General features: G+C 35.4%; 1 protein-coding gene across 2 annotated transcripts in view; it reads left to right on the top strand.

The window, feature by feature from the left end:
- The first annotated feature begins 783 nt into the window (after positions 1-783).
- Positions 784-12,017, top strand: part of POU6F2 (POU class 6 homeobox 2) — a 259,099-nt gene continuing 247,865 nt past the window's right edge. The window contains exons 1-3 of one of the 2 annotated variants that reach the window (XM_058832031.1): positions 784-835; positions 1,583-1,625; positions 9,377-9,548. In XM_058832031.1, the coding sequence (XP_058688014.1) occupies positions 9,383-9,548 (166 nt within the window). In that variant the 5' untranslated portion in view covers positions 784-835; positions 1,583-1,625; positions 9,377-9,382. The remainder of the gene's footprint in view (positions 836-1,582; positions 1,626-9,376; positions 9,549-12,017) is intronic. The other variant, XM_058832032.1, reaches the window with a different exon arrangement.

Raw genomic sequence — 12,017 nt, 5'->3', positions numbered from 1 at the left:
ACATAAAATTAAGGTTGAGCTATCCTAAGTTTGGATTCAGATTTGGGAAGACTTTGGCCTTGTTTAACAAGAGGATGTTAAAGCAGACTTTATTACTCGCTTCAAGAAAAAAAGAACAATTTTGGATTGAAGACTTTTCATCAGTTTTTGATTGTGATATTCTGGTGAAATAATGTTTTGCCTGATGTGATTTGTTTAAGTGTTTTAACCGTATTTATGAAAGATTTTAAAATATTTGCAAAAAATTGATACTGAACATCCAAACTGGTCTAGGTTATTACCATGTATTGTATTACAAATTATAACCATTTTAAAAGTGGCATTCAACTAAAAACCTGGATGAAATTGGAGCTAAAGTAATATTACTTTAAAAATCTTCAGTAAAAAAGAGTTTTCGCTATAAAACATTGCTTCATTGAACTATAAGGGTTTTGTACCGATTTCAACAAGGTTTCTTTTGAAGGTGTTACATTGTGGGTGTTTGATAGAATTTCTGGTGAGAGCTAGGGAAGAGATCCATACTGAAATAGGAAATGTCTTTCTTCAGGTAGCTGAGTTTACAGCTGACTACAGGTGGATCTTGATTTGGGTCTTCCTAGACCAAATGCAAGTAATTGCATTAACCACTGTCCTGGGTTACTATTTAATCCATGCTCCGAATGTTAAAAATTCAAGTTAATGGTTTCTTTGTTTTACATCATGAAAATCCTGACATGTTATGTAAAATTAAGTTCTTGTTTAACTAAGAGGAGGGCTTCTTTTAATCACTCTGAGTCCCTTCTATGCAGCCTGGTCAAGTTTCTTTCTCATGCCCGATCAACATTCAAAAGCTATTGTAAGTTTGATTTTGATGTGATCCTGGATGTGCTGATTTTTAAAAGAAAGCAATTTTAGCTGAATTTTGGCTTTGATATTTTTTCACCCAAAGTAATTTCTAGGGTGTGCATGGTTGACCAAACCTGAAAAAATGAAAGTATAGACAAACTGCATATAATACTGTACTTAAATTTCTCGTTAGGTCAAATTATTGCCAATTAACTGTTTTGTGGTAGAAATCCTAGTAAGAAATCTAACACCTTGGAAAGACTAACTCCAGTATGCTATAGAGAATTTTATTGTGTTTCTTAATTTCAAAGAGGTTGTTTATGGCCTCTTCTCTTGGAGAGCAGAAAGATTATGCTGATAAGAGCATACTGTAGGTTCTAGAAGAGCCTTTTAACACATGTAGCATAATCATCTGGAAAGAGAAGCCTTGTGTTTAAGGGCTATTCAGAATAGAAATTGAGCAAATATGAAACAAGACAAAAGACAAGTTATGAAACTGGCAGGCTTGAAAGAGCACTTGTGATTTGGTAAACAGGTTCATGTCTTCTCAGATGGTCATTGTGGAGACTAAAACATCACTGCATGAAATAATTTTTGGGGTGAACAAGAAGGTTGGGGTTTTCTAGAGCAGGGATCAGTTAGACATACCTAATTTATTGGGTAGAATGGTATTTTTTCCATAAGACTAATGAACAAATACCTCTATAGAACTTTTGTTTTGTTTTGTTGGTTTGTTTTGTTTTTTCATTAATGGAAGACAATGCTTTCCTCTTCATACTGGATTTTTTCCAAGTCTTCTGGTAAGTTGGCCCCACACTATAAAAATTTTAGTTATTCTTTCAGGCTTGAAATTTTCTGGATGTTTTCTTATGCGTGACATAGCTTCTTCAGAATAGAACTGGCAGAGCATTGGGAATCATCCATTACTCATATGAAAATCTTACTCCAGATAGGACCATCTTCTAATTTCAGGTTAAATTGCTCTCCTACAGCATCTCCTTCTTTCAGGAAACCAGATGAAAGAAGAGTAGGAAATCTCTTGGTTTGATGATCTTAAAGGTCTTTTCCAACCTAAATGATTCTATGAAACAAGTGAGAAAGTTTGTGTAAGGCTTACTCCACCATGTCATAGCTAGTCAAAATTGCCTGTTTTGCCTTTGCCCTATCCTGATCTCTAGGGCCTGATTGTCTGCTTTCAGAAAAATGGGTCAGGTTTTGTGTAACTCTAAGAATCTTTAACTAGAAGAAGGCTGATTCCTTTCACCACTCTCAGGACTTGTTATTTCTACTAGTGGCCATGTGCTATTGTCTATCGTGTGTTTTGAGGAGCGTGGAAGCTTCCCAGAATAGTAGCTTCTCTTGTCTCTTGACCTGTGTATGCATACAAACTTTTCCTACATGCCCACTGATAGACAAGCTCTGTTCTAGTAAGTCATTTATTTATATATGTTATTTAAGTGTGGAATCATTATAATTATGCCAAGGCCAAAATTAAAACTCTTGCTATGTAATTAATAGAGCACAGTTTTGAATACCTTCACCCTGGATTTGGTACAACACTCTTAACAAGAGTTCTTTTAACAAGAAAAGCAGTATGATCTTTAAAACAGACTAATAATTGTATCAGAAGCATTAAGGTCAACTTTTAAGACTTTAAAGCAACATTTAGAGTAAAGCTTCTGTGCTGTGTGCTCTGGCATTAGTGATCTCTAAGTGTCATGTGTGTCAGGAAAAACACAAAGTATGGATTCATTAGTGCACATATTTCTTTGCCAGCAGGATTAAGAATTGGCTTTTCTGGACAAGGAGTGCAGATGTCTCCTACAATGAATTACTGTTCCTTACTTTTTCTATGGTGAAACCAGCATTCTTTGCCTTTCTTTCCTTTTTGAAGATTGCAGCATGACTGCTGGCGTGTACATTTAGAGCAATAAACCCAAACTGATTGCAAAATAAATGGTGATCTAGCTATTTATTATGGGGCAGCTTCTGTGTGTCTATTCCCTGTAGCCTCTATCTAGCCTGATTAGCAAATTGAAATTCTCTTGTGAACCTTACAGTTTGATCTTAATAGGTGCCAGATATATGTGCAATAGTTTCATTAGGGAAAGTAGTGAAATAGGGGGAAAAAAAGTTTAGTGAGTGATTTTCTGGTATGATTTGAAAACACATTATAGTACCTCAGTCTCAAGGCACAGCAATTCAAGGGTCATTGCCACTGAAAATTAAGTTTAAAAAAGAAATAAAATTAATTATATTTTAAGATTTCTGAGGCAACAATTAAAATCACCACAAATTTCTGTAAACCTTATTTTTTCAGTCAGTATTATGCTATTCTAATTAGCAGTAACCATTTCAATTTCCTCAGAACTTAAAATGAAGTAAATAAATGAAGGAGACAATCCTAACATTATTGCTTAACTGGAGAAGAAAATATCTGTGAAAGAAAGTACCATGGGCAGTGATAATTTTTCTGACTTTCCAAACTAAATTGTTATATTTCAGTACTATTAATAAAATGTGTATAACTAAGAACTGATTTGTAAATGAGCCACATTATTTTTTAACTAGAAAACTCTTTTTTACTGAAACCTGAATGCTGTATGTGAAAATGAATACTACTGGTAAGACAAAATGTCCAAAGCCATATTAGTCTTTAGAAAAGGGAGAAAAGAAGAACTTTCTTTTTCTGCTACAGAGAATTTAATGAGGAAAATAGAAACAATTCTAGATGAAGAAAGGCAGAGACTGTTTTGGGTCATAATATTCATATTAAGTGATATGAGCTGTTAATATATCAGCTTTTTGCTGTAAGAGAAAGAAGTAATAGAGAAGATTTTAGTATATTGAATATGAGTAATATAGGTAAGAGATATAAACATGTAAATAGAAGTTCAAGGTCAAAGTAGTGATGAGAGATCAATGGTCATGTATCAGCTTGTTTGTTTTGCTTATAAACAACCATCCAAAGGTGGTGGTTCAAGTGGCTGTGAAGAAAATGAGATTTTTCCCTGTAACTTTTCAGGGAAATAAGAGCCAGCAGGTAGAAATGGTCAGAGGCTAGCAGGGGACAAAAGGTTGATTCAAAGTAGTTTGCATAAACCAGTCTATGGATAGACTGGGATGGAAATATCAGCACATTAGTGACAGCAGACAAAACAATGTTGAAAGAAGAAAGACTCAAAGAAGGCTGTCTATAAGAGATCTATATTTATAGAAAAAAAAAAATAATATCTCTAGAAGCAATAAGATGAAGGAAGAAAACTTTTTCATAAGAAGACCAAGGGAGAAGGCAATCCTAAATTTCACTGGTATTTACAAAAAACAACAAAAAAAATCCTTTTCCAGTAGTCTTTTTAATGCATTCCTCATACAAAAACTAAGCTAAGGCACATCTTAGAACAGCTTTATCCAAGTTTGTGATCGTGTTCTGTCTTGATCAAAAAATTAAAAAAGCTACAATTTGAACAAATTTTTAGTGCAGTCATTGGAATAATAAGTAATTAAACAATGTAAATTTTATGTTTATAAGTAGAATTTTTGTGTTTACACTCAAACAAATTCAATGTGTATGTCCCAAAGAGAAGTCAGTGCAATATCATGATTGGGGGTGGGGGTTTGGGCAGGATTTATTTAATGTTTTGAAGAAAAGCAGAAAATTGATTTCTAATACTTCTAAGGTGGGGGGGGGGGGGAAAGTCTGTGCAAATTAACTTCAAACTAAGGGCAAAATAAAAAGCAAAACAGAGGGTCTTACTTTTTCTCTGAACTAGAATTTAGAAAGTAATTACATTCAGAGCAACAATGTTTATGGTGCAGTAAGTACAAAATTTAGACCAGTGGCTAAATCAGTACATGAAGCCTTTATAAAGTTCTATTATCACCCAAGTCCTACATTAGGGAAGAAAGTAATTCATTTTTAGACTTCTGCCTAGGGCATGTTTGACACAAACCCTATACAGTTTCTTTTAAAAGCTGTCTTTGATTACTAAATAGTTTTTGCTTAGAAACTGCACCTTTACCCTTAAAGTGCTAAGGCAAAGCTTTTAACACAGTGATAAATGTTCTCCTGTACTTTGTACCGTCCTTCAGATCAGAAAAAAAGTAAAGGTTTTAGCTTTTAGAAGAGGGTGTGTTACCAGAGCTGTAATTTGCATTTGCAAACCCACAGGATTCTTACTATTAAATTAAGCCCAACAGGCAGTTTAAACCATCAGGGAGTGGTAGAGCTGAAGAGTGGTGTAGCAGACACCGTAACTGAATTACGGGAGGTATAAGCCACCCCTTAAGGGAAACACACAGCAGGGAGGACCACTTGCAGCACAAAGCTGTCAGGGAAATCTCATAGGAAACAGGCAAGTCTGGAAGTACGAGTGCTAGTTGGACAAGAAATAGATGACAAGTTATAGGAGTGTCTGCAAGAGATGTGTGTATAATTTGTCACTACATGTGTGGTATATACAGTTCTAGTTTGAATAAGGAGATGGTGATTCCTTAGTTCTCACATAAATTGAACCCTGAATTTCTGAAGCATTATGTTCCCTTGCCTCTTACTTAAAGCATATAAACACTTTTGACAAAGGTCATCTTGCTGGTTTTATGCATTCTTAGAGTTTTCAGTTTTGCATATGAAAAGCTGAAACTTTTGTGTGGCTGTCAATGAACAGAAGAGACTGTGTTACAGTGCAAAGTGTAATCTGACCTACAGCACCTTCCAAAAAGCAAATGCTGAGTGTCAAGCCCACAGACATCCAGTGCAGAAGAACAGATCCTGACAGTATTAGCTACTAAGGATGCATATGCAATTCCTTGCCTCAATGCATCCTCTCCAGAGCTGTGGGTCCTCTCTGGGATGGACTTGTAGGTGGGCAGAAGAGGAGGAGAGGGCTGCTGGGCCTGCAGCTGTTGTAGCAACTACTCCAGAATTATTTTAGGGAGGCCATTAGGGATAGAGGAAAAATCCCTTTGATCACTAAGGTATTTTGGAGACTAGGCCACTTGCTGTGCACTAGAATTACAATTTATTACGTGTTTTGCAAAAACAATAGTTTTTAATCATGCATAATTCACTGCAGAACAGACATGTTTTTAAGCACAGAAAGCAATTGAAGGCCTGGAGATAATCTGAAGTTTTAAAATGTCCATTTTTTAATATGTTTTTCAAGGAAACATACCTTTCCTTAAGTCATTGTTTAAATGATTTATTTAGTCTTCATGTAGAATAGAAATTTGGACAGTATCTAATCCATCTACTTATAGAAAAAGTTGTTGTTCATTTACCACCTGACAGAGAGAGCTACCCTGGGGGTTAACTACAGGTTCTGTGTTGCCTGAGGGAGGGGGCAGCAGTTTATATTATTTCACTTTTTATAGTCCTTGTCTGTGTGTTTGCAAAACTGTTTTAAATTCACTGCTAAGACTATGCCCAGCCATGTGAGTGACTATGTTGATGTTTACTGCAGTGCAGGTCCCAGTAATACCTTGCAGCAATGAGTTCCACAGGTTTTCCACCACCTACCGTTTGGAAAAATATAATTTATTATTATTAGATTTATGATTTTTTCCCATTTCAGTGGAGACACCTTTTCTCCTCAGATGAGTTAGGGTGAATAGTTTCTGATCTACATTTTCTTTCTGCTGCTTATTTTCTTGTATCCTTTGATCATGCTCATTTTTAGTCACACTTTTCTGGAAGCACTGTCCTTTCAATCAGTTTATCATTCTTACAGCATCTTTTTGTGATGTATCTTTCTTAGATGGGCTAACCAGAACAGAACAAAGTACTCTAGATGAGGCCAAATTATTGATATACTTAACAAAATAAATTCCTGGCTCTGTTGTACTTGCTGTGAATTCACTGTCATTGAAGGGCTGAGGTTTCTCCCAGTGCTGTCACATTCCCCACATTATTCTTCCTCCCATTTTTCATATATTCAACTTCAGAATTTGGCAACTTAGACTTAATCTAGAATCCAACAGATTCCATTAAATCCATTAAATTTCTGTTAATCCTCAAATCAGGAGTTTTTCTCTGTGGACATTAGTTCCCTCCCCAAACTATTTTGATCAAAAGGGTCAAATTTTGTCTTGATTCACATTTGTTAGGGATGTTAGTAACAAATCTTGATGTTAGTTTGGAATAGCTGAAATTGAGAGCAGCAGCACAGAATGAAACAATGCTGTTTGTGTTCACAATGACCTTTAGCTGCAAAACCTGCTAAAATACATTATTTAGTATATGAAAGCAAACAAATTTTTTGCCTCAGTAAATGACTGTCCATAGTGCATTATGAGTATGAGGCAAAACAAGTCAGAGGTTTTTTACAGTGTCGACAAAAGAAATCTGTTGTTTTTTGTTTCCTCTGAAGAAACATCTAAGAAATGTTCGGGTTGTTGCTGCCTAATAAATACAGTAAATGAAATGTTAATAAATTGCCAGCAATTTAGCCTGACAATAACATGGATTGACCAAATTGATTAAATTGATTATGTTTCATATATTTACAATATGTAGACACAAGCCTAATTTATTTTCTGAAGAGTTCAAGGTAGGTATCAGTGGTTTTAAAAAAGGCAAAACAAAACAATGGAGTAATGTTTGTGGTTGCTATCTGCAATAATCTAATACTGACAGAGAGCAGTATTTTATTTAGTAATTAACAGTGTAAAGGGAAGAGAAGCTGTCATGTTGGTTCTTAAGCTGGGGAATGTGATGAAAGATGATATCTGCGATCTCATCCTTTCCACTTGTTTAGGATTGTCAGAATGAGAAATGTCAGCATTATGAAAGCTCAGCTCTGCTCTTGATATGATAAAACCCTTCAAAAGCCAGTCTTTCTTTCCCTCTCCCCCTCCTTTCTCCCTCTCCTGCTTGCACTTGCTTTTTTTATTTATCCTGTTTTGTTAGATGGCAGAAATATAATTCTTTTCTTTCTTCCTATTATAAGCCACCATTTTTGTTTTATTATATGTTTCACAACCCCTAATGCCCCACTGAAAATTACCTTGTTAAATGACAGTGTTTCAAAGCCATGAATCCTTTCCACCATTCCCTCAGAGGTTTGAAACAGTCAACAGACTGTAAAGAATAAATAATAAAAAAGTATTGATTATTTTGATGACTGTGAGATTCAATTAAGTATTAATTTTGCCCTCCAGTGGACCTATCAAGGTATTCAAAAGGGAGGATTCGGCTCAACTAAATGCGTGCTGAGTGCTTCAGCCTTAAATAGGGAGAAAATGTGTTTACCTACAGTATTTGAAGAGGAGTGCATTGATGCACAGAGTCCAATATTTAAGTGCTGTGCAAATTAAGCCCTGGTGACAGTGACATTGTTTTCGGCAATATGAGTATTGACTAAAGAAGTGCATTTGATGACAGCTTAAACTATTTGTATTGATTAACATTTTCATAGATTATCATGTGTCATATCAAATTCACTTTTCAGACATGAATACATTAAAAAACCCACAGGCAAACATCGACCAATGTGAGGACGGGACAGAGGGAACATGCTAGCCAACCTACATGCTCGCTGGTCACCTGTTCTCTGCATAAGAATCATTTAGGCATGAACTTTGCAATAAATAGCTGCTAGAGAGAGCAACAAGGTCACTCGTTCTTTTTATTTTTTTAGCTTTTTTTTTACTCTGCTTTCTGTGCTGTCATGATATTATCCCTATTGTTTTGCATACGGAATAACCGAGTATGCTTGGAAATAGTGCCTGACCCCCAAACGTCCTCAATGAGCAGAAGATGAAACAGATTCTGATCATCAAGGAAAAATTTAGATGTGTGTATATATATGTGTAATGTTTTATGGGGGATATAATGTTGCGAACACAAGAATAATTGCAAACTGTATGTGTAAGTATCTTCACTAATTTTATCTTTTAGAAAATGGTTTCTGTGTTTTTTATTTTTAAAAGAAAAATGCGTGTTTGTGTCTTTATGGACTTTCGGAGCATAGTATCCCAACGACAGGAACAGTTAGAAGAAAACTGTATTTCTGTTAAAAGTATGTAATGAAATGGCTATTTGATGCTGTGTGTTTTCATAGAAATGCTGGAATGCTAGAAACTGTGTGTTTGATTTTATGTTACACAGTTGAGGATACCTCTTTAAATCACTATGGAGCACTCACAGGGGGCTCCTCTTCTGTGGTATCGGAGCATATAGGAATTTCTTCTCTTACTATGCTAAGGACAGGGTGAGGTGTAAAAACATACACACAAAAAAAGCACATCCCACAATTAAAGCTGTGTTGCTTATGTTGCTTTCATAGAAGTTTTTCTCCAAAGCATCCTGAATCTCTCACATGCTAGTTGAGCTTTAATAGGGTGGGGAGTAATGGAAAACTCATTGGATCTGTAATAGCTCTTCACTTGACTGCAGCCAGCAATAACAGCAGGAGCAGCCAGAGATAAGAGAGAGAGAGAGTGTGTGTGTGTATGTGTGTGTGTGTGAGAGAGAGGGAGTGGAAGAGAGAGTATACGCACACCAAAGCTGCCACTTTTTTTCCCCCTCACTCTTTTTTCCCCCCCATCCTAGGATCCAATGATAGCTGGACAAGTCAGTAAGCCCTCGCTGTCACTACGGAGTGAAATGAATGCAGAGTTGAGAGGTGAGGACAAGGCAGCTACTTCAGACAACGAGCTGAATGAGCCCTTGCTTGCGCCTGTGGAATCAAATGACAGCGAGGACACTCCCAGCAAGCTCTTCGGTAAGTCTGTCTAGGTATTTCATTTCACTGCTACCATGTTGTCCGGAAGAGCAATCTCCCCCTGTTCTCTTTTTTTTTTTTTTTTTTTTTTCCTTTTTTTTTTTCTTTTTCTTTTTTTTTTTTTTTTTTTTTTTTGTTCGCTCAATTTTCTTGTAAGTAGGAAAGAGTAGCTTGGAGCATGCAGGCACACAGTCCTCTGCTCCTATTGCAACTGGTTACCAGAATGACAGCATCAGTCCTGAAAACTTTTGTTAACAATGGACGTATTTCGTGCAAGTTGCAGATGTTTTCTGATTTTTTTAGAACCATGGACTCTAGCGTAAAATAATGTGTGTGTGTGTGTGTGTGTGTGTGTGATATTCTTGGATTACTTTAATAATTATTGTGGTAGGTGCTGGTGTGTTGCACATGCTACCAGCTTTTTCTGAGGCTTGATTAAACTGAAAAGTTATAATTTTTTATGGTAAAAATAAATCTGGTTGAAGAGAGCTGAAAGATTCTTGTGGAAAGCACTTCAGACTGAGTAAACAAAGCCTAGCAAGGGTATTGCACGTGGAGCTAATGTTTTTGGAATTTAAATTAGAAATGAAATATTTCTTCTCGAGCCTGTGGAAAGAGAAATTACCTTTTGAATTTTTATTCTTTTTGTAATAGTCTAAATTGTGCCAGATAAGTGTAGCATTTCACAATCAAAACAAAAGCAGTGAGAGTGGCACTCCAGCACAGACATCTGTCATTCAAACGGATGACACCCTGTAAGCCAACTCAAGCAACTCTGATCTCTAATCAGAAAAGGGAGCAGAGCTGTTGAGGCGCGTGCTTGAGTGATAGATGTTGATAGGTGTCTGAGCTGTAGCAGCACTCTATGGTACATGGTGACATTTTGGGTTTAGAGGGGCTGCACCCCTGAAGAAATCCCTTTTAATTATTTCTATTTGTGACCTGAGACAAACCTTAGTAAAAATGGAGCATTTACTTATTTTTTATTATTCTATAGGTGGAAGTCAAAGGGAAAAAGATCTTGTTTAAAGGGAATGCATCTTTAAGGGAGAGAGGGTGAGAGCCCATTTTCTAAGATTCAACTTTTGATTTCATAATCTGTAAGGAAATCTGTAGCACTGTTCAGATTTCAGTATTCCACCTACAATAAGAGCTGCAAGATTTTTTTTTAAAACAAAAGAACACATGTGATTTTATATTATAATATTCTTTACACATTACTGAAAGATACAGCACAAAACGTTTTACTAAATAACTTTGCTACAGATGTGGGAAAAAATAATAATTAAACCCCCCCAAATTTAATTTCTGGATTGCAGTAATGACCATTACTGAATATCACATCCATTTTTAAGCACCCTCTTAGTAATCTTTGTTTCCATGGAAAGCATAATTTCCATTAGCAGTTTGAATGTTCAAAAAGCATATAATAATTATTTTAGCCCATTTAATTCAGGAAAGAATTATAATGTCTAAAATTCAAAGGCTACCAGTTATCTAGAGTAATATAAATATCTTCAGCTGTGTTTATATGTTTTATTTGCTCAAATGTTTAGGATCCATCTATTAAACACATCAAGGCATATACAAAGCAAAAAATGAGCTTTTAATTTAAAGATAGTGAAGTGTCTGTTTGTTTGTTTTTAGATCAGGCAAGTCTTCTAATAAAAGACAGGATATTTTTTGAGCCCTTGTCATTTGGATGTTCTACAGTGGTAGTGAAATATACACAGACACTTTCATTAGAGTTGTCGTGTGTGATATAGAAATGATGTGTAACCATATCTTGTCTCCTTCTGGGCTGAAAATATAATTTATCTCACTAAAAGCACTAGTGAAAAAGCTAAAAATTCATATATTGTGCTTTTTCTATTGGTGAATGTAAGATGTTTGTTAGTCTGATCCTTATACTGCTAAAAAGATGTTCCCAAGTAAACAAAAGTAAGTGAAATTGTCAAACAGCCTCAGTATGAACTTATGTACTATTTATTGCAGGTTTGTTGAAATTAAGACAGATGCTACAGATCTATTAACAACAGCCCTTGTCAATTAATTTTAGTAACTTTTATAACAAAAATACAGAGGGTAGTGGGGCAATTTAGATATATTTGAGGATCAAATTGAGCAAATGTAAAATTACGATGGTTAGATTTTATATCACAGATTCATCCCTTAAGATAGATTTGAAGTAAAGGCTAAAAATTATAAAGTGTAGTTGTGTTTAAAGCTGTGATAAAGTAAATATGGAACATCCCCACCCTATAGTTTTTCTCTTTGTTTAATGTTATGAATAGCATGTTAGGAATGCATACTTTGTACTTTTCTTTGCAGTGTCTGAAGTTGAATTATTGTGAACATACTGACAGGTGTTGGCTTAGAGAATGACAACTTTCTCCTTTAACCTTCTTTCATGTAATCAGAGATAATAAATATCTTTTCCAAATATAATAATTAGCACACGCTGTGTGA

Source organism: Poecile atricapillus, chromosome 2, assembly GCF_030490865.1.
Source record: "Poecile atricapillus isolate bPoeAtr1 chromosome 2, bPoeAtr1.hap1, whole genome shotgun sequence".
Lineage (NCBI taxonomy): Eukaryota > Metazoa > Chordata > Aves > Passeriformes > Paridae > Poecile > Poecile atricapillus.
Note: the sequence above shows the minus strand (reverse complement) of the source record. Positions and strands in the feature narration are given on the sequence as shown.